At 49.8% G+C, this 22,489-nt stretch overlaps 1 protein-coding gene across 1 annotated transcript in view; it reads left to right on the top strand.

Annotated features, from left to right (window-relative positions):
• The first annotated feature begins 3,424 nt into the window (after nucleotides 1-3,424).
• The window catches only part of ESYT3 (extended synaptotagmin-like protein 3), a 44,464-nt gene continuing 25,399 nt past the window's right edge, over nucleotides 3,425-22,489 (top strand). The window contains 2 exon segments of the mRNA XM_011981851.1: nucleotides 3,425-3,968; nucleotides 21,273-21,314. Of these exon segments, the coding sequence (XP_011837241.1) occupies nucleotides 3,660-3,968; nucleotides 21,273-21,314 (351 nt within the window). The 5' untranslated portion in view covers nucleotides 3,425-3,659.

The following is a 22,489-nucleotide window of genomic DNA, read 5'->3' on the forward strand; positions in this document are numbered from 1 at the left end:
AATAATAATAATAATAATAATAATAATAATAATAATAATATTGTATGTACATTTTCAGTCTTCTTTTTAATTTAGGTCTCAACCTGGCTAAAACAGCCCTCCCCGCTACGCCAGCCACTCTCTCTGAGCCCACTCACTGCACTATCTGCAGAGCACCTTTCCTTACCTGCTGTTTTCTTGTACTTGGTTTAAATGTTGGTGTCTGTCTTCCTGCACTAGAATGTCAGCTGCCTGAGAGCAGTGAGCCTGTCGGTTCTGTTCACCCTGAATCTCTTATGCCTGGAACAGTGCCTGGCACTCAGTAGAAGGTTGTATTCATTTCCTAGGGCTGCAGTAACGAAGTGCCACAAACTGGATGGTTTAAAACAACAGGAATTTATTCTCTCACAGTTCTGGAGGCCAGCAGGGCTGAGCTCTCTCCCAAGGCTCCAGGGAAAAATCCTTCCTTGTTTCTGTCCAGCTCCTGGTGGTGCCAGCAATCCTTGGCATTCCTCCCCTGTAACTGTACCACTCTGGTTTCTATGTGTGTCTTCACATGGCCTTCCCTTCCTGTGTGTCCTCTGTGTCCCTATCTCCGAATCTCTCTTTTCTTATAAGGACACCAGTCATTGGATTTACGGCCCACCCTAATTGAGTATTATCTCATCTTAAGTTGGTTACATCTGCAGAGACTCTATTTGAAATAAGATTACATTCACAGGTGCCAAGGGTTAGGACTTCAACATAGACAGAATTCAATCCACACTAGTGACCAACTTATATGTATTTGAGCTACTGTTCTTTGAATGGTTGGTATGTAATAGGATGCACCCTCTAATGTGTTCAGGTAAAGACTCTGGAAGGCATTATTCTCCCCAGGTTTTGCTGTGATCAAACCACCCATGAAATATTTTTTTTTTTTTTTTTTTTTTGCTGGTGGTAGTCACTAGATGTCCAGATCAAGGGAAATAAAGGCTCCAATGTTCAGGCACAGATTCCTTCCCAGGTAGGGTATAGAGTTTTCAATGCCATATTCTCAATGTTCTATTATATTTAATTTGTGAGAGTAATTTAATGACATAAATAAGGTTTTAAAAATGGGGGGCAGGCACGGTGGCTCACACCTGTAATCTCAGCACTTTGGGCGGCTGAGGCGGGTGGACTGAGGTCAGGAGTTTGAGACCAGCCTGGCCAACATGGCGAAACCCCATCTCTATTAAAAATACAGAAATTATCTGGGCATGGTGGCAGGTGTCTGTAATCCTAGCTACTTGGGAGGCTAAGGCAGAAGAATCTCTTGAATCTGGGAGGCAGAGGTTGCGATGAACTGAGACTGCATCGCTGCACTCCAGACTGGGCACCAGAGCGAGATTCCATCTCAAAAAATAAATAAAATAAAATAAAAAATAAATAAAATAAATTTTAAAAGGAAGGGTGAAATCATAATCCCATCACCCTAACGTACTTTGGAGAAGTTTTAGAAGAGGAACATTCCAGGCAGAGGGAACGGCAAGGACAAAGGCCTTGCAGCATAAATGAACTTGATGTGTTCAAGGAACAGAAGGGCAATGCAGCTGAGGATGGCAATGTCCCACAGGTCTCAGACTGGGCATCTGTCTCAGTGGGTGTCCATCCAGTTCACAAACCAACAATCTTCGTTTCTCTAGTAAACCCCCCACAAACTCACTACCTTCCACACCCCCTCCCAAACTAACCCAGGTTGAGGTGTGGACCTGCTGTGTGTCAAGGATGAAGGGGATGATAGATTCAGTTGGATCCTGTCTCCAAGGGATTTGGAATTGGGACAGGGTAAGGGTCAAGGCAGTCTCTCTGGATTGGTGAGACCTGTGTCCTCCATCTCTGGATGCTGGGGGGAAAGTGCTGTGTTCTGCACTTCAGTCAGACAGGCAGGTCAACAGGGAGGGACACAAGGATGAGGAGTGCAGTTCTGGCACTTGGCTTCCTGGTCCGTCCATCCTGACAGCCAGCCACACTCTGCCTCAGCTTCCAGGAGAATTCCCAGTATCCCTATCGTACACTGTCTTTTGCTTCAGCAGACCTGGGTTAACCAATAGAAAAATATTTTGAGGAAAGAATTCTGTGGTCAAATAATCTGGGAAACACTGGGTTAAATAGAATTTAATAGCTTTTTGTCTGAAGGACTTCTCAGAGCCTTTAATAGGACTGTGTACATGCAACTCTCAAGAAGGAACTCCAGCGAGCAGCATTTCTTCCGTTGATTTCCTAGGCTACACTGGGAGATGCCAGTGTAACAGGATGTTAAGTTGGGGGACTTTCAGCCTCTGTATTGGCTGAGTCCTGGAAAGCCAAGAACAATAGAGAAGAGTCCAGGTATTCTGACCACCAGGAACTCACCCATTGTTGAAAAAACTCATTGCAGTAAGTAATTTTATCCAAGACAGAAGGATAAAGCCAGAGAAAGAAAAAGAGAGTGAGAGAGCAAGAGTCAGAGAGAATGAGAACGAGAGAGGGAGGGTGGTAGGGGGGAGAGGGAGAGAGAGACAGAGAGAAAAGGAAAGAGAAGAGAATCTTTTGATTGCTATCCATTGGCTCCAGCCTTTTGATAAACCTGTTGAAAGAGTATCGAGTCATTCCAAATCATTCTGGTACATTTGTCAATTCCAAAATCACATGCCAGTAATTGATGTGAGCCCTTTCATGTGGCCCACCTGAAATATATACTATCCACAAGACGATTTACTATCCGAACTTAAGAGATTCGGAGATCCACCTGCTCTGATCATTAAAGGGTTACAAACCATGGGCTTCACCATTGACTCTCAGGCACCTAGGGGCTTCCTCTTCATCTTTCCTTTTATTCGCCAGTCACTTTCCCTTGTTGGGTGCCCCACAGATGGCCAGGACAGGCCGGCCCCCGGAAGCTCCCGGTCTGATGATGCAGGGAATAACGATCCAAACTGACACCTATAAGAGAGGGTGGGGAGAGCAGGGCAGAGGGTTTTGTGGTGCGCAGGAGGGGCCCTGAGCTCGGCTCGATGAGGCTGGGGGCTAGGTCTAAGCTTTACAGATGCCAGAAGAGCTGGCAGCGTTGCAGGCTCTAGGATCCAGTTGGAGGGCGGGGACACAGGACCTGAGGCTGAGGAGGCTTGGCTGAGCCTGTCCAGGGAGGGCCTCGAATGCCAGCTGAATCCAGACTATACTGTGTATTATAGACTGCGTGTAGGAAACAGGTTTTAGGTGATGTTTATCCATGTTAAGCCAGTTTGTACACAGGCCTCGGTGAGTCATCAACCACCTAGGGCAGCACTTGGTCCACCCAGACTAGCGAGTGCGCACCTCCGGCTGACGCCTGCGCCACGTGCTGGGGTCGGAGGCTGAGCTTACCGGCTGGTTGCTTTTTAGAGCCAGCAGGAGCCAGGCGAGCGGCCCGCCCCACTAGGGCGGAGACTTCCGGAGCTGCGGGCTCACTGGAGCACAGCGCTGGGGCGGCGCGGCGCGGCGCGGCTCGGTGCATTTCCAGGCGCCGCGCTCCAGTGCGCCGTAGAGAACCCTGAACTCGGAGCGCTGAGAGTCCCAGCAGGGCAAGGGGGCGCGGCGTCCTGGTCCTCGCGCTTGGGAGACAGATGCGCCTGGGCGTCGGGGCATGCGGACCTAAGCTCGGGTGAAGCTCTCGGGAAGGGCAAGACGGCTGCGACAAGATGCGAGCAGAAGAGCCCAGCGTCCCGGGAGCCCAGCGCGCGCCGGGCCCCGAGCTGCGCCTGTCCAGCCAGCTGCTGCCCGAGCTCTGTACCTTCGTGGTGCGCGTCCTTTTCTACCTGGGGCCTGTCTACCTAGCTGGCTACCTGGGGCTCAGCATAACCTGGTTGCTGCTCGGCGCCCTGCTGTGGATGTGGTGGCGCAGGAACCGCCGCGGGAAGCTCGGGCGCCTGGCCGCCGCCTTCGAATTCCTTGACAATGAACGCGAGTTCATCAGCCGCGAGCTTCGAGGCCAGCACCTGCCAGCCTGGGTGAGCTGAACCGGGCGGGGGTCGGAGGTGGGGAGATGCCTTTCGACGTTCGGAGGAACTTGCGGTCAGTGGGGAGCTGGTGCGCGCAAACCCGAGGGAGGGCGGGAGCACGGTGACCCGCATACCCCGTTCCCCACCGCTCCCGGCGCACAGACCCTGGGGGCGGTGGCCCTCCCTTCCCGCGCCGCGCAGCACCCTCACCTCCACCTCTGGTTCGACTGCGGTGGGAGCGGGGAACCTGGGTTTCAGTTAAGGCCCCAGAGCCCGAGAGAAGAGTCACGGGCAGGCCACACCCAGGAGAAAAACAAGGGCGTCTGGGACTTCGCACACTTACTCGCGTTGGAATCAGAAGGCATTTCTTCCACCCGCCTGTTGATTCAGAGAACCAACGCCGGACGCCAAACGTAGATGGGCAAATACCGCAGTGACAGAAACGGCGGGCCCAGTTGCTTTCGGCAGAGGCCCCGACTGCAGGAGCGGGAGGGCTCCGCGGGGCTGGAGGTGGAGTGGCGGGTACGGCTGGGAGACCGACGGCGCCGGCCCCGGGCCTCCTTCCCTCCCTCCCTCCGCCAGATAGGGATGCCGGCGCACTCATACTGCCCCGACAAACCCATCTCCTGGGGTGGCATGGGCGGCACTAGGATTCCTCAAACGCTTCTGGTCCTGGCTTACCTAACAAAACCCAAGTTCTGCGCCCCATCGAATAACTCCCAGGGTGACACAGTTATCCTGGGTGATTCTTATGATTAGATGAGCTTGGGAAACACTGGCAAGAGGGGTGTTCCATCCAAGGGTTGGTCTGCGCAAAACCCTTACGGTTCCTCCGGTGCTGGCAGCTCTGCGTTCTTAGATGTCTTCCAGATACTCTCAGGCCCACGGGGGAGGCCGCCAGACCCCTCATTGTCTCTAGCCTGTGGCCTATAAAGTCCAGCAGGGCCATAGGTTCCTCCTGACAGTAGTCTCCAAAGTGGGGTGTGAGAAAAAAATATAAGGCCCATTTAGTTTATCTTATAAGAGCAATGAAGTCTTATTGTATCAGTCTGCCATAATTGAGTACCACAGGCTGCATGGCTTAAAGGGCAGACACTTTTTTCCTTTCATTTCTAGAGCCTTGAAGTCCAAGATCAAAGTGCAGCTGGCCTGCAGCTGGCTGTCTTCCTTCTTCTTCACACCGTCTTCTGTATCCTAATCTCTTCTTAGAAGGACATCAGTCATATTGGATTAAGGCTCACCCTGATGAACTCATTTTAACTTAATTACCTCTTTAAAAACCCCACCTGCAAATAGAATCACATTCTGAGGGACTGAGAATTAGCACTTGAAAGTGGGCATACACTTCATAACACTTAATATTTAATGTACGATTTGATGGTAAAGCTTTGTAAATAGCTTACATATATGGGGGATGAGGGGCCAAAGACTGATAAGCGTGCACGCTTTTCTATGGTAGTAGCCATAGGGGTAGTGCATGGGGCCTGACTCCCACAGACTTTGGTCATCCTGATGGTCCTGTGGGTCTTGTGATTCTGAAAGGTGTGGACCCAGCAAGTAGGCTCGACCTGTCCACACCCCTTGCTCACTGTTGAGGGAGTCCAGGCCACCTGTCAGATTTCTGTTTTGTCCCCCTTGGTGGCCTTAGCCCATGAGGGTGGGCCTGTGAGTCTTCACCAAGTAACACCCCTTCTTTTCTCCCCTTCTGTATCAGGGAAGCCTCTAGGCACTTAGTCATATGTAAAGGCAGTATTTCTATTTCTGAAATCGGGTCAAAAATCAGATCGTGTAGGGGCATTGACACCCTCCCTGCCTCTCCCCCACATACACCACAGAGACAATTCTGGCCTCTGTTGGGGATACGGACCCCAGGAGCAACATGGACCTAGCCAACAGGGAACTCAGCCTGAACTCAAGAAGACACCTCCTGGGTTTTCACCCCGCAACCCATATCCCAGGCTTGACCCAGCTGGGTAGAGGGACACTCACAGGAAGGTGATGCTCTCTCTCCTACCAAGAGGGCAGTCTCAGGTGGGGAACAGATGCATAACAGGTCATTGCCATGGAGGGGAATTGGAGCCAGGAATCAGAACAGGGTCTAGTCAGATAGAAGGCCTGGTATGAAGGACACCCTACCAGGTTTCCATAGCATATTGTCCCCGAATCACAGCCCCCTTTCTCCTTGACAAGGACCTGGGAAAGACTGGCCTCTGCCTGCATTCTGCACCTGGCTGACAGACAAGTCACCTGGCTGACTTGTCTGGCTAGGTTGGAGGACCAGGGCCTGGATAACCTGTTGGATTGAGCCACTGGTGTGGCACAGGGCATTCTGGCCCAGGGAGGCAGTGAGCACAGCATGGAGATGTGACATGGCCACTGCATGAGGGAGCACTGTGTGCTGGGCCTGGCTGAAGTGTGTGGTAGGGGTTGATGGACAGGGTCAAGTTTAGGCAGACTTGATGAAGGCTGGCCCTGTTCTGAAGGCTGGAAGGACCCTTGGATGCTCAGAAAGCAGCATGGTGGGACAAGGGAGGCTGGAGGAGACAGGCCAGTTGGGAAAGTGATTTCAGCCAAGACGGTAGTAGTGAGGGAGGAGGGAGGGAGATGCTTGGGAGTGGGACTTTATATGCGTGGTGGCCTCTAGAGTGGGGGTGCAGGAGGATCCAGGGGTCTTCCAGGGCACTTTCTGGTTTAGGGAGCTGGTTGACCATTACTGTGATTGGGATTCCAGGATGAGAAACAAGTCTGGGGAAGTTGGTTGCCTGTATGAACACCTGTGAAGAGGATACAAATAGATGCAGGTGTGAGCTTTTCACCCACCTCATGAAGGTTTCCACGCCCAGGGATGATATGGAAAACCTGGAGTCTACCCGGTTGAATATTCTTTGCCTTTTTAGGAACACAAACCATGAAGGCAAAGAGAGACGGGGCTCTGGGCATGGTGGGGGCAGTACGACCCCTTGCACAAGATTTTGGGCATGGATGAATGGATCTCTTCATCATCACATGGTGACCTTTTAGCATACCTTGCCTCTTGAGAACTGATTTCTCTGCCTGAAAGAGAGGATGATGGCTTATGACCTCCGTTGGTATCAAGAAATATTTCTACAGGTTAACGGATGGCAAATCAATAGTTGGGGGCCTGAAGAAAAGTTGAATAACTCAAGGGCACCACGCTCAGGCCTGTGTTGCATGTTGTGTGAGCTGGCCCTGTACTCTAGCCCCCAATGGGGAGGGATGGATATCCGGCCCACCTGCTGCTTGTCAAGCTGTACGCTGCCTAGAAGGGGCACCTTTTTCTAATGTGCACCAACTCCCTGTGAAGGGGGTGGAGGCTAAGTCCTGGCTGAGCTGAGGCGGGGATGCCATCCCTCCCCACTGCCATCCAAGACAGCAGTTGTCAGCCAGTCCTCAGTCATGCATGGCTTTCCTGCCTGGTCTTAGACTCCTTCTCAACATTTTGCTCCAAGATGCTGCCTCCAGGTGATCATGGAAATTGTTTTCCCTGGCTGAACCTGTTTCCCCACCTGTAAAAGGAAGTTGTATTGGATGGTCTTTCACAGTCATTTTGGTCTTGATGTCTGATTTCTAGTCAAACTTCAGATAGTCCTGCTGCTCCTCCAGGTCCCCAGCCATGGGAGATATAGCTGGAAGGAAGAATTCGCCTTACTGGAAGAGGCAGTGAAGGAAGAACCTGTGGATCCCCTTTGTCTTGTGAATGTGGCCTGACCATGTGGGGAAGAAGGCAGGGTGGCCCCCGCAGCTCACCCTTGAACAGAGGGTTCAAGAGGCTGCATGTTTACATGCGGATGCTCCTCTGACAGTGTTTATGTGTACTTTTGAAGGAATTAAGAGCCTCCTCAGTCCGCTGTCCTTGTCGGGAAGGGACTGTGTATAGCACAGTGACAAGTACGGAGCCCTTGATATTACTCATTTAATTGTAGGCCTTGGCAAGTCACAAAAGCTTTCTTGCCACACATGGTTATGGTGAGTCGACTGTTTGAAAAGCTGCTTGCACAGAGCCAGACACAAGCAAATGCCCAGTGGGGGCTGTCCTTTCATGTTCCTCCAATTCCCGGGCTTCCTAACTACCTTTTCCTAATATGAAATGAATGCCCAAGTGTCCCAGTGGCAAGCTCATCTTTCCAGCATCTGGATGACTGTCAAGGGGTGGAGAGAGCGGAAGGGACACACAGAGCACTTGTGTGGAACCCCCTGCAACCTGGCTCTTCCCGGAGCCTGCTCCTGTGGGTTCTCGGAGTCCCAGCTGTGCTGCTCGCACGAGAGCTGCCTTCTGATCTTCAGAGCCCGTCCTTCATGCTCCGGGCTCCTGAGACCCTTCTTGGGGTGACCTTTGCTGCTTTGCTTCCCTGCCCACCTCCCCTGGTAGGGGCCCCTGGGTGGAGCTCTGCAGCCTTCACTCCTGGATTTGTGCATGAATCAGCCCTTCACTGACCCGTAAATTTCCAGCTATTCAGCCATTGATCAGTGCTTCAACTGGATGATCGGGTTGCTTATCAGATATTGATTTGCCCCTGCCATGACTGGGCCCCTGTGAGGAAGGAAGTTCGGAATCCTCACCTCACTCTAGGTTGGGGAAATGAGAGTCGGTAGTAGGAAAATAGCCTGAGGCAGTGTAGAGGGGAGAAAGAGCTGTGAGAAAACGTGGCATTTTGTCTATCTGTGGTTTCTAGCCAGGCTGGCTGTCCTTTCAGCTGGTAGCAATCAGTTACATCAGTTGGCAGCTTTGTGAGGGGCAGTTAACTCGTGCGTGTCTGCTGGTGAGGTGGTCGCGATGTGAAGTGGTAGAAGTCATTGGGGTCATTCATGGAGGGATCTTGAGAAGCCCCTTGTTCTCTCGGGCCTCTGATTTCTCTGAAAATCATGACATTTTAGGAGCTGTTCTATAGAGTCTTCATAGCTGTAGGGTCTGCCATCATTACCCAGTCCCGAGTCAGCTTTTCTCTGGCGACACATACCCCACAGGACCCCACTTGCCGCCTTTCATGCCTGTCCCCATCTAACTGGGTGCGCTCTGGGGCTGCGGGCAGAAGCAAGCACCAGAGGAAAAAGGTGAGTGTTTCACACAAAGCGATGGGCATTCTGAGGCACAGAGCCGTGTCCCTGGGATTGCCCCTTCCAAGCCTCCCTGCCAGCCACTTAGGCAGACAGCCAAGGGCTGAGTGCTTTGCTTACCTAGTGCTGAGAGCTTGACACTCTTTCTGTGACTGGAGCAGCAGTCGTTCCAGGACCCAGGCTCTCAGGGTCTGTCCTGAGATACTTCAGTTCATTAGAGGAAGTAAATGCAGTGACAGCTCTGAGCTAGCCTGGGCACTCTTAGATTAGATCACAAAGCCTGATGCTTGGAGCCAGGGCCACGGAACCTGAGTTTAAACATCAGGACTGATTGGGCGCTGCTTGGAATTAGGGAGACTTCTTACCTTTGAGGTCCCTGCAGCCCTGTGAAATTATTCAGATGACTTGGAATCAGGCCTGTCCTCAGGAAGGAAGAGGCAGATGGATTTTAGTCATGCCTTTGGGGTTTCTGCCCCATGTCTTAATGATGGTTCCTGGACTTATGTCCTGGGCCAGGATTGGGCAATAGGAGTGACAGAGTCTGGGCCTTCTTTCCTCCAAGCCCAACAGAGGGATCCTAGGCATCCATGTGTTCATTCCTGTACTCACTCAGCAAGCATTTACTGAGAACTTGCAGTGTGTCAGGCACAGAGCTGCAGGTGGGGCAGCATGAGTGACACACGGCCCTGCCCTTGAGGAACCCATGAGCTAGACGGAGATTCAGACCTGCGAGGGCAGCCTCTTCTGAGAGAGCGTGATCAGTCCTTTGTGGTGACTCCAAGTCTGAGGCTCCGAGATGGCATGGGGGAGGGGCTCTATCCTGGGCTGGAAGTGGCCCAGGAAGCCTTCTTGGAGGAAGAGGCACTATGGTATTGCCGGCTGTGGTAGGGAGTTGGGGACTCGGCCCACAGTCTTTCACAGGTTAAGTCAGCTGAGCTCAGTATTGCATCTTGGGGTGAGCAGATTCTGGGACAGCAGTGTATGATACCTGAGCTCACAGGAGACTGCTCACCGCTTCATTTACAAGGGGCTGAATCTTTCTGGGACAGGAATGTCCAGGCAACCTTTTCTCAGCCAGGGCCTGAGGGCCTGAGTAACTGAGAGGTCATGTGGTGGATGAGGATCAGGGCCATGAGTAGGGACAGGCCCTGTTCTCCTGTGTCGCAGCCCTCTCTGCAGTGGGCAGGAAGGTGGGGAGAGATGGTCACCCGCTTCCACTGGGTCCTGGCCAGAGTCTTGGTAGCAGGCAGAGAGGGCACTTCCATGGGAATGTCTCCGGTGAGTTTGGGGAGGGGGCTGTGGGAGGTGTGAGCTACCCCCTGAAGACCTGGGAGGGCCACAACCCAACTACCTCAGGGAGGGGAGCTGAGACCTGGCCTGCCTTGCTTCTTCGCCTGCCCCTCCCACTCCTCCCAGCAGAGTTCAGGGATTTCTAAATCTCCGGGAACCTAGAGCTTGTAGCACAAAAGTGCTCACATGTGCTTGAGGCAAGTGATTTCCTTTTCCTTCTCCTCCTCCTCCTCGACTGCAGATATCGAAGGATTTAAGATGTTTTTCTGCCCCACTGAGAATTATTAAAGAGACAAAACACTTTTTTTTTTTTTTTTTTTTTTTTAAGGTGCTGTGTATTTCAAGCTAAGGATATAAGACTTGATTTCCTCAGGCCACAGAGGGATGCAGAGCCCAGGTTCCATAAGCCCTATCTCTGCGGGAGGGCAGACCGAGAAGCCCCGTGCCAGTGTGTCATGAGTCATGAGCCTTGGAAATTCTCTAGGCTATAGGATGTTTCAGGATCCCAGAATCACCCACTCTATTCCTTTGCCCATGTTGTAGTCACTTTTTAACATAACTGGTTATAAACTGTCTAAAAATGTATTTTTTTTCTGGTCATGAAAGTAAACATTCTTATTGGAGAATATTTGGAAATGGCATAAAAATTAAAATTAGGATAAGTGGCCAGGCACGGTGGCTCATGCCTGTAGTCCCAGCACTTTGGGAGGCTGAGGCGGGCAGATCACGAGGTCAGGAGATCTAGACCATCCTGGCTAACATGGTGAAAACCCGTCTCTACTAAAAATATAAAAAATTAGCCAGGCGTGGTGGTGGGCGTCTATAGTCCCAGTTACTTGTGAGGCTGAGACAGGAGAATGGTGTGAACCTGGGAGGCGGAGCTTGCAGTGAGCCGAGATCATGCCACTGCACTTCAGCCTGGGAGACAGAGCTAGACTCCGTCTCAAAAAAAAAAAAAAAAAAAAAATTAGGCATTTTACAATCCCTCCACCTAGAGATACAGTATGTTTAGGTGTACTTCCTTTATATAGAAAATATATGAAAACAGTTTCTTAAAAACTTGTACCTTTTTCTTCTCTTATTTTTTTATGTTCTTAACATTATATTACCAACATTCTCCAAAAACACTTCTAAGGACGATCATATCCTTCATGTGAATCTACCACAAGCTGTGTAATTGTTTCTCCAACCTTGATTATATTGGTTACTTCGAAGCTTTCCTGGTCACATGGCTAGCGGAGGTGGGTGGTGGTTCCTCTCTCTGTCCGCAGTTTCTCCCTCTGATTTGTGCATCTAGATTCTGTGACTCATCCTTCAAGTCCAAACTCAGTCCCCACCCCCAGGACTCTTCTCCTTGGGCTCTTAAGAGCTCTGAGCATGTGTCTGTCACTCTGCTTACCAGACTGATTCGTAACCTACCTATTTTTACGGCTAACTTTTTCTCCAGGCTGAAAGTTCTTTTAAGATAAGGTATATGTCTTGTACATATCTGTAGCTTCAGCTGCTAGCTCAATGCCCAGTTCATGGTAAGGACTCAATAGAAATCTGCTGAATGAATGCTACGGTGAATGCCTGCTGTGTAAATCTTAGTCCACACTTCTCAGTTTAATTAGTATGGATTCCTAGAAGTTTATGAAGATTTTTAAAGACACTTTTGCCCATTCACTGTGGTCTTATCACCATTGAATATTATCTTTTGGGGCCTGTGCTAGTTTAATCAGCAAAAGGATAAGTTTTTTAACTTCTAGGAATTACCAGCCCTGTAACTGGATCATTGAACTCTCTGAGCTTACTATCTTCGCTTAGGTCCTCTTTAAAAAATTACTTGGTGGACAGCTCAGGGCCACCCCCCTCTGCTTTGAGCCCTTCTTCCTTAGCAAAGAGTGCCCGTGTTCAGTGTCAGTGTTCTCATCCCTGTGACTAGTGGATTTTATCTGCTCAGTTCTGCTGGGTTCAGCTGATTTAGGCCAGTTTGCTGGCTGCGTGTGTTAAGGAGCTGTGGATTACAGAACAGTGCCAGACAGATTTTCAAGTTGGCAAAGCAATTGTTTCCCTCAAAGTACTTGAGCTGGGTAATTTAAAGCAGAAGAGTTGGAAGATTTAAAAGTAGTTTTAACGGTTCAGTATTTGTCCTCCAAGAACAGAGGGAAAAAAGGACAAAGGCTGTGCCTCAGGAGAAAAGCGAAATCGGACCACTTTGCTCGTGAAAGCAGGAACCACTGAACAGGCGGCCACAGAGCAGCAGCCGATCTTGGGAAGACAGGAGCCAATCTGAAGTCCAATGGCCACTCCTTTTGTAGGACATCTCTGTAGGACACTCAGAATGGGTGGGTCTCCTCTCCTCCGAGCAGCTAGTTGGCAGGGGTGTATTGTCTGTAAGAATGTCCTTTGGAGTAGGGAAGAGCCATGAGCCTTTTTTTAGGAATCAGTGTGTGTCTTTGCACATGTGAGTCTGCAGATGTGTCTGTGTAGTTATGTGTGTGTGTACCTGCCTGTGTGTCCACATATCTGTGTTTGTGCATCTCTCTGTGTCTGTGTGACTACATGGCTGCTCCACGGGCGAGCCGCCATCCCGTGCAAGGGAGCTGGCAGAATTCACCGAATGACAGGGAGGCCCTTTAAGTGAGGCTCCTTAGTCCCTCCGCCTCCCAAGAGGGTCTGGTGGCCCAAGCTCTTGTCAAGGCCTCCCACCCCAGCCCCAGACCCATCTGTGTGGACCCCACCAAAACCCTTGGCTCCGATAGGAGGCAGCTGTCATTCTGACTCCATTTCCTCACTGCTGTGGGATCATTTTTCCTAAGTGGTTTAAGAAATAATGCACAGACATCACCACCTAAAGATGGAGTATTGATGGGGGCCTCTTTGGTAGCCTGTCTAGCATGGAATTCTAGTTAGACTTGAATTTGCTTTACCTTCCCTCTAAATTCTCTTCACCACCACTCCCTTGACAATGCCTAAAAACACCATCATTAAAATATTAGCTCACTTTGCCTGGAACGCTTCGGCTCAAGTACACTAACAGCATCAAGAGGTATGTTAGTTTAGGGAGGCCTCAGATGGGGAGGGTGGAGGCCTGTGAACTATTTAAACTTCTCTGACAGGTAGTGCAGGGAGGACAGTGGACGTCTGACATCCTGGTGACTTGACCACGTGTCTGGGCATCTTTGGAATTTTCCAGGCCTGCTTTGGGGAAATGTTCTCACCTGTAGTACGTCAGTGAGGATAGTGTACGAGTTTTATGGAGATGAAGCTTGCTGGAGCGCTGGATTTGTCTCTAACACCAAACCATTTAGAAGTAGATTTATGTCCACTGTTTTGCTTGACTGTGGATCTGGGAAGAACAGGAATTAACGGCCCCACTTATTAATCAGCAAGAAACCTGAGGCTGAAGGGAGTTAAGACCAAAACCCTGTGCTCTAAGTCCTGGGCGCGCTTCCTTCTCTTCCTCCCGCCTGGCTACAGAAAGGAGGTATGAGGTGGAGGTGGCTCACCTTTTAGAGGGCAGAGCAGGCCCAGAGCCAGGGAAATCATAATATTCTGTTTTTTGCCTTTTGGCTCTGGCCTCCCCTTGCTGTTTGTGGAAGAATTCCCTTTATGAAGGAGTTGAGGTCTGTAGGCTGCTGGTAAGAACTTGGTGACACAGCAGTGTTCTCCTAGGAGTGACAGCTGGAAACCCAGGCTGTGACTTTCGAGCTTAGTCAGGAACCCCTGGAGGCAGAGGAGCCACCTTCTTCCAGGGCCGGAGTAAGCCCTCCAGCCTGGGGAGCCCTGGCCACTCATTCTTCCACACCCGCCACTAAGATCAGAACCACCAGGAGCTTGTTAAAGACGCTGGTTTCCAGGCCCCTGCCCCAGTCCTCTGGAATCAAAATCTCTGTGCGCCCTGACCGAGCAGCTGGACTGGAGCGAGCTCTCCAGGTGGGACTGTTGAACACAGAAGTCTGAGAATCGCTGCAGAGCTCTTTGCACTGCCAGGTGGTGCGGGTGACTCCCCACTAGCTGGTCCCAGAGACTCCCAGCCTCATGGGGAACTGCAACAAAAGCTCAGTGATTTTAGGGCTCAGTTCAATGTGAGCCACCCATCTTATTTTTCAGCCCTCTCTTTGTTTCCCTAGTGAGGAAAGACACAAGGCGGAGGCTCAGATTGGGTGCATTTGCCAAGCTTCACTATGCAGTGCCCCCATTGGGCAGAGTTTCACACGGGCGCCTGACAGGCACTGGGCCCAGCTCTCTGTGGCTGTCTTGATCTGAGCCACAGATCCCTGGGCCAATCAGCGAGGCCAGGGAAACACCAACAGTGTTCCTCCTTCCATCTTAACCACTTGCACTGTGTTGTAAATCCTTCTCGTTCTGTTCTCCCCTTGCAGTGGTGGCCAGAGGCACTAGGAAACTCAGCAGAGAATTTGCGGGGCTCTGGGTGAGGCAGAACTGGACACATAGCTCAAGTGACCTTGTTCTTGCACGTACTTGAGGTCAAAGGGGTCAGAATGCCTGCGCCTCCTGGGTCTGTACAACTTCCAGCAAGAGTTACCACTTCCAGAATGCTTATTCTGAGCCAGGAAAGATACCAAGCATCATCCATGCATTTAGTCTTCTCAGGAACTGTGAAGTTGGCAAGATTGTACCCATCTCGCAGATGAGAAAGCTGAGACTTACGGAGGTGGAATTTCAAACACACGAGGAGTAGGTTAGAAAAACACTAAGGAATGGACTTCAAATGCTGACATTTCAGGTGGAAGATGGGGAGAGGAAGTGGATAAGAAGAATATTTGAAGCTTGGGCTCCAATCATATGCAGGTGAGAGCTGGGTTCTGATCACATGAGTAATCTTGGCAAGTACTAACTAGTCTCCGAGCCTCTCCTCATTTGTAAAATGGGAATAATGATATATTTTCTGTTCACTTTACAGAGTGTTGGGAGCATCAAATGCAAGTGTTTATGGAATGCCCTTTGGAAGTCATAAGGCGTGGCCTCTGCCAGTCAGGGCTGAAGCCCCATAAGGGCAGTCGCCTGCTAAATCCCACACTTTATAAAAGAGGTTTCTGTAAAACCTTATGTGATGCTGTGTGAGGTTTTCTTAGGAGGAGTGAGTGGATGGAGTGGAAAAGCACAGACTCTGTGGTCAGACAGACCCAGGCTTGGGTCTCCGTTCTAGCACACCACTACTGGAAATTATAAGTCATGTAACCTCTCTGAACTTTCGTTTCTTTATCTGTCAAATGGGGCAAACAAGGGATTAGGTGAGTATTAAATGACATGAGATGACATGAACTCAAAAAGGTTGAAAATAGGATGGAAAATACGCAACTGGCCAAGTCTGAAACAAAAGAAAGCTGAGGTAGCAATTGTCATATTAGACAAAATAGAATAGAATTCAAAGCAAAGAAGGTTGTTATATGCTTGTAAAGGACAGTAATTATATACCTGGGTATGTTGGCTCACACCTGTAATCCCAACAGTTTGAGAGGCTGAGGTGGGTGGATGGCTTGAGCCCAGGAGTTCATGACCAGCATGGGCAACATGGCAAAGTGCCATCTCTACAGAAAATTTAGAAAATTAGCTAGACATGGTGGCATGTACCTGTAGTCTCCGCTACTCGGGAGGCCAAGGCAGGCAGATAGCTTGAACCCAGGAGTTTGAGACCAGCCTGTGTAACATGACCTAACCCCGTCTCTACCAAAAAAAAAAAAAAAAAAAATTAGCCAGGCGTGGTGGTGCATGCTCTTAGTCCTAGCTACTCGGGAGGCTAAGGTGGGAGGATTGCTTAAGCCTGGGAGGTCAAGGCTGCAGTAGGCCAAAATCACACCACTGCACTCTCGCCTGACTGACACAGTGAGACCTTGTCTCAATAATGATGATAATCACAGACGTATATGTATTACATAATATAAACTTGAAATATGAATCAACAACCGACATGAGGAAGTAGATAAATCAGCAGTTGGGTTTGGAAACTTTTAATACATCTCTTTCTGAAAATGATAAATGAAGCAGGCAAAGACTAAGCAAGGATAAGGCATATTAGAAGGACATGATTAATAACCTGATTATACATGGAATAGTCATGGAAATTAATCATGTACTAGGCCACAAGGAATTATCAACATATTCCAGTGAACTGACAGTCCTACAGACTGTTCAGGCCACAAAGAAATAAAATTATTAGAAAACAACAAAAATAGGTATCTATTGAAATGTCACATGTGTAGATATTTTAAAACATTACTATTTTAAAAACTCATTAAGAGGAAGTCATAATGGGAATAGAAAAATGAGAGCAGAATAGCAATGAAAATATTGTGTCAGAAACTAGAGAAATTTATACCTTTGAATTCATTTATTACAAAACAAAAATGGGAAATAAATGATATTCCCCAAACTCATGAAGTTCAACTCTAAAAACATAAAAGCAACAGATTTAAATCAAAGAAAAAGAGTTCTGGGAGAATCAAGGAACAATTAGAACTATTAACAAATTTCAGCAAAGTTGCCCAGAAAATGAAATTCCACACAGTAATCTAAAAATATATATATATACAGGACTTTTATAGAAAAAGAGTTGAAGTTTGATCCTAAATGTGAATAGAAAATGTGAATAAGTAAAGGGTGTTCACGATGCAATATTTAACTGTCGGTTATCCCACAAGTTAACTTATAATTTAAAAAACATAACAATCGAAATCTCAAGAATTTTTTTTTTGTAGATTGACAAGCTGATTCTAAAATTCATACAGAACAATAAATACCTACTATTATCTAAATCAGTGTGAAAAAAAAAACAAAATGGGGAATTGCCGGCCGGGTGCGGTGACTCATGCCTGTAATCCCAACACTTTGGGAGGCCAAGACTGGTAGATCAGGAGTTCAGGAGTTCGAGACCAGCTTGGCCAACATGGTGAAACCCTGTCTCTGCTAAAAATACAAAAAATTAGCCAGGCATGGTGGCAAGTGCCTGTAATTGCAGCCACTCGGGAGGCTGAGGCTGGAGAATCACTTGAACCCGGGAGGTGGAGGTTGCAGTGAGCCGAGATTGCACCATTGCACTCCAGCCTGGGCAACAAAAATGAAACTCCATCTCAAAAAAAAAAAAAAAAAGACGCAGGGGAGGGGATTCACCTTACCCCGGGTCATTTGGCAAAAACACAGTGATGAAAACCATGTGGTGCTGGAACAGGCAGACTGATAGAGTTGAATGGCAAGTCCAGAAACACCCCAAAGTACATATGAGGAGGTAGTTTTTGAGTGAAGTAGATTCACAAGGAAAAAGATGGAATTTTTTTTTTTATATGTTGGTTGAAAATTGCCTTAGTGAAAGTATGGAGGGAGAAAAAATTGTATCTTTGTCTCACCCTATGTAAAAAAATCCAGAGAGATTAAAGACCTCAACGTGAAAGCCAATAGATAAAAAAATCCAGAGTAACTTTGAGAATGTGGGGTGGGAAAAGATTTCTTCAAGTTCCAAAAATGACGAATTATCATGGAAAAATAGATTGATCCGTCGATGTCAAAATGGAAAAACACTGAGGCTGAGTCATTGCTTCCCAAGAATTAGTCTCTATGATTTCATCCCCTGCTCCAAACTGAGGGGCAGTCACAAGGAATGTGGTCTGGCTCTTGCACCTCGGCTCACTGGGAGGAAGGCAGGTGCTGAGATTCAGGCTGAGGGAGGGCCTTCAGGTCCCTAGGCAGGGTAGGGGACTTGTGGTCTCTTATTTTCTTGGACTGAATTGTTGCTGTCTTCACGGGGTTCAGACTCATCCATGAAGGAGCCTCTTGGTGAGAAGCCTCAAATACAGGTGTGGATAATCAAGAGAAACCATGACAGCTTAATCAGTGTGGGCCTTGGTCATTCTGTTACTCTTCTTTTTTTTTTTGTTTTTTTTTTTTTGAGATGGAGTCTCACTCTGTGGCTCAAGCTGGAGTGCAGTGGTGTGATCTCGACTCACTGCAACCTGTGCCTCCAGGGTTCAAGCAATTCTTCTGCCTCAGCTTCCTGAGTAGCTGGGATTACAGGTGTGTGCCACCATGCACACCTAATTTTTATATTTTTTAGTAGAGATGGTGTTTCGCCACGTTGGCCAGGCTGGTCTCAAACTCCTGGGATCAAGTGATCCAACTGCCTTGGCCTCCCAAAGTACTGGGATTATAGGCATGAGACACAATTCCCGGCCTTGCTTCCTACATTTTCAGGATGCATGTGGGTCACCCTGACGCAAGGGGTCGGCTGGTCATTGATCCCAACTCTGACTGAACTCCAGCATCATACCAGGAGCTTGTGAAAAATAAGTTGGTGAGCCCCACCCTGATATACTCTGATGCAGTGGCATGAGGCAGCTCAGGAATCTTCATTTGACCAACTCCCAAGAGTGGCCAGGGTTAGACCCACCGAGCAGGATCACCTTTTGGGGTCCAGAGATCAGAACTACTCAGCTCCTGAAGTCACAAAACAACCTGGGCCAAGGGTGTGGGATGGGAAGTGTGATGCTTGGGCTGGAAGGAGGACAGCTACTGGTGAGGTCAGCAGGTTCCTCTGAGGATGTTCCCCCTTCCCACCTTAGTAATGATTCTGTATCAGAGTGATCTGTTAGTCGCCTGCCTGTGAGTTCGTTGAGGGCAAGAACCATGCCTCATTCATTCATTCCACAAATATTAAGACCTTCATATGTTAGACACAGGCCTTAATAGGGGTGAGGCCCAGTCAGCCCTCTTACAGCTTCCAGCGTGTAGGAGCCGCAAATACAGGTGTGGGTAATTGAGAGAAACCATGACAGCTTAATCAGTGTGGGTCTTGGTCATTCTGTTGCTCTTTTTTGTTTTTGTTTTTGAAGCCCTCCTGGAGCCTCCAGTGTGTAGGGAGGTAGGCAGCAAGACCAGGCAGCTGTAGTAAAGTGTATCAAATGCTGCAGTGGAGAACCAGCAGGCACCTCACTTATCCCCAACTTGGGAGACCCAGAGAGGCTTCCTGCAAGCGAAGTCTAAGATAGTGACGAGCGAATCAATCAAAGGGGAGCAGGGAGGACTGTTTCAGACACACAATATGGCACATGCAGGCCTTTGGTAGGAACAGAAAAGGTAAAGGTGGTTGGATTGAAAGGGACTAGTGGGAGGAGGCGATGAGGCCATGACACGAGCTGGGTCTCCTCTCTAGGCCCATGTGCAGGAGTTTCTCCTTTAGTACTGGACAGTGTAATAGGAAGCAACGGAAAGGTCTTGCCTCCCATTTGCCTGGTTCCCAGCTGAGACCTGACCCAGGGTAGCTGCAGCGAATGTGTGCTGAGCAGGCGGCGTCACCCCCACTGAACCGAGCTCCTGCCCACGCTCCCCACAATTCCTTCCTGCATCGATCTCTTGTGTTTCTGTGGGCTGGGCCAGCTGCACCTCTGGGAATCAGGCCACGTTTTCTCTTCCATGCCTGGGAATATAAACTTTTCTGAATTAGTATAGGCCACTGCCCAGAGCAAGGGAAACTGAGGCTGGGAGAATAGTATCCCAAGAGAGAATGGGAGAATGGTGTCCCAAGAGTCTCAGAAGCACTGGACTCCTCTGACCAATCAAGGCTGTTTAACTGTTCCAGGAGAATTGAATTTCTCTGTCCCCTACTTTGGGAATGGCTGTGATCCTGGGCGAGTGCTGCAGGCCAGGGCATGTGTTTGAATCTTCAGGGCAACCCCAAAGCTGGCTGAGGACCTGGCACTTGGTAGGTGTGCAGTAGGTATGTGAACTGCAGGGACACATCTACTTAGTCCCAGGACAAGGCCCTTCTGAGCTCCCAGATAGAGGGGGCAGGCCCTTTCCCCACCGTGGGTGGTCCCAGGCCCACTCTGAATCTGACCCCAAACCAGCCTCATGCTCAGGGGACTTGGGGAGTGGCCACAGTGATGGCTGTGGCTGCTGTTTTGGTGTCAGTGTTTTGTGCAGGTACCCTGTACAGGTCCACGCCCACTCCTCTGTAAGAAAACCCCTGGGGGAATGAGAAGCTCAGGAGACAGAAGCAGGAGACTGAGACTCCTGGAGGGGGATTAAGCACTCTCAGAATTATGTCATGCACAGGTCAGCCAACAGGACTGTCCCTCCACTCACCTTCCACTGTTCCCCCTTCCCACACTGGGGTTCACCCAGCAAGTGGAGCTGGAGTAGCTAGGGGTTGTGACCCCATAGTTGGAAGCTGTGTGACTATAGGAAGGGCCTAAGGGGAAGGGAGGAGGTTTGGGAGGGGCTTCTGGGAGCCAAGGTGGGCAGAGGTGGGAGGGGCGCCACACAGCACCCTGCTCCCGAGTTGTCCATGAAAACATCAAGCTGTTAAGTACCTATCATTGGGTGGTAGATTTCCCTAATGTTTTTTGTTTTTGTTTAGCTGATTTTTGCATTTTCTAATTTTTCTACGGAGACTGCATATTGTTTGTGTCATTGAAACGAGTAAGGGGCATGGAATTTGCAAGGAGCAACCCGAGTGTTATCCTGGGGGCATTCACGTCAGGGGTCGTGTGCTTCCCCAGGAGTGGGGAATTACTTGCGTGTGCAAACCAGCAGTTTCCAGCCCTCCCTTTCCTCCTCGCCTTCCATGTGCTCTCCCACCTCGGTCTAGGTGTGGGGCTGGGGCGGAGGGGAGGGGTGAAACGGTGTGGAGTCCTGTCCTGCCTGCCACCACGTGCCCAGAAACGCCCACGCGAGCCTTGGAGCTGGGCTGCACTGTGGAATCAGTGCCAGCTCGTTGTCTGTTGATTTGCTGCCTGCTCCACCGGATGATGCGCTATTTGAGGGCAGGACCGGATCTGAGTTGCCAGGGCTGGGGGCCGAGTGGGTGCTGAGAGCACACTTGGAGGCAGCGGGGAGGAAGGGGTGAGGCGCAGCGCGTGGGCGGAATGGGGAACCCGCCAGGCTGGCTGGCTTGGTTCCCAGGGGGTATGCGGCTTCAAGTCTGACTTCCCCTCGGGGTTTCTTTCCTAGATCCACTTCCCGGACGTGGAGCGGGTCGAGTGGGCCAACAAGGTAAGGCCGCTGGCAGGGCCTAGCAGGGCCAGATGCACACCAGCCTCCAGCAGCCTAATGGGGGCCAGGCGGCAGTTCCCTTGCCTGATGCGGGCAGGGATGCTCCCTTTCCCTCTTCTTTCACCAGAATGACTTGCTTTTGTTAACAACAACAACAAATTTAAATTAATATGTGGTCACACCAGAAAAAGTTAGAAAATACAGAGAAGTATAGAGAAAAGTACAATCCCCACTGGCCCGCCAGGTTGTGGAGCTGTACTTTCCTAGGGAGAGGAAGACATTAGACAACAGCTTCTGGACACCGCCTGGTTTCCTGCCTAGATCCAACGCCATTGCTGCGCAATCTTGGGCAGACTGCCTAATGCCTCTGAGCTGGTTTCCTTATCCGTAAAATGGGAATAATTAGAGTCCTCGCCCTGGCTCGATTCACTGACGTCACTACTGTAATTGCTGTTAGGTCACCCCTGGGAACTCCCCTTGGGCTCTGCTGCCAGGTGTCCCAAGGAGGCCCCTGCTGGATGATGACCCCTGGCCGAGCCCTCCCCAGCAGGAATCCCGACTTCACAGAGGACAGACCGGAGGCCTTCCCCTCCCTGATCTGCCCAGACCTGTCCCTAACTGTGCGGGCTCCATGGCAGCCCCCAGCTGAAGCCTCCTGACTGAGGAATTTTTCTAATACAAACCTTGCCTCTGGGAGGAGGCTTAGCCCGTAGCAGGAATGACTTAGGTTAGGTATACGAAAGGACTTCCTGATGGCTGTTGATCCAAGATTGCTATTTTCACATTACCAGAAGTATCGCTGCTGAGTACATCAAAAAGCATTCCCTAGCCGGGCATGGTAGCACACACCAGGGTGCCAACTTCCTTGGGAGGCTGAGGCAGGAGGATCACTTCAGCCCGGGGGTTCAAGGCCAGCTTGGGCAACATAGCAAGACTCCATGTCAAAAACAGCAACAAAAAAAGAACAGAGAACATTCTCAGCCTCTGGGTAAATTTGGAAGAAGCAGGTTGCTGCTTTAAGAGAAATGACTGGGTTTCTGGGAATTCATGCAGGACCCAGTGCCTCTGGGGCAAACCTTGTAGAGTTCCTTCTGTTCTGTGTTAGCTGGTCCTTCTGTACTGTGTTAGCTGGTCCTTCTGTACTGTGTTAGCTGGTCCTTCTGTACTGTGTTAGC

This window comes from Mandrillus leucophaeus, unplaced genomic scaffold (assembly GCF_000951045.1).
Source record: "Mandrillus leucophaeus isolate KB7577 unplaced genomic scaffold, Mleu.le_1.0 Scaffold1050, whole genome shotgun sequence".
NCBI classification, from domain to species: domain Eukaryota; kingdom Metazoa; phylum Chordata; class Mammalia; order Primates; family Cercopithecidae; genus Mandrillus; species Mandrillus leucophaeus.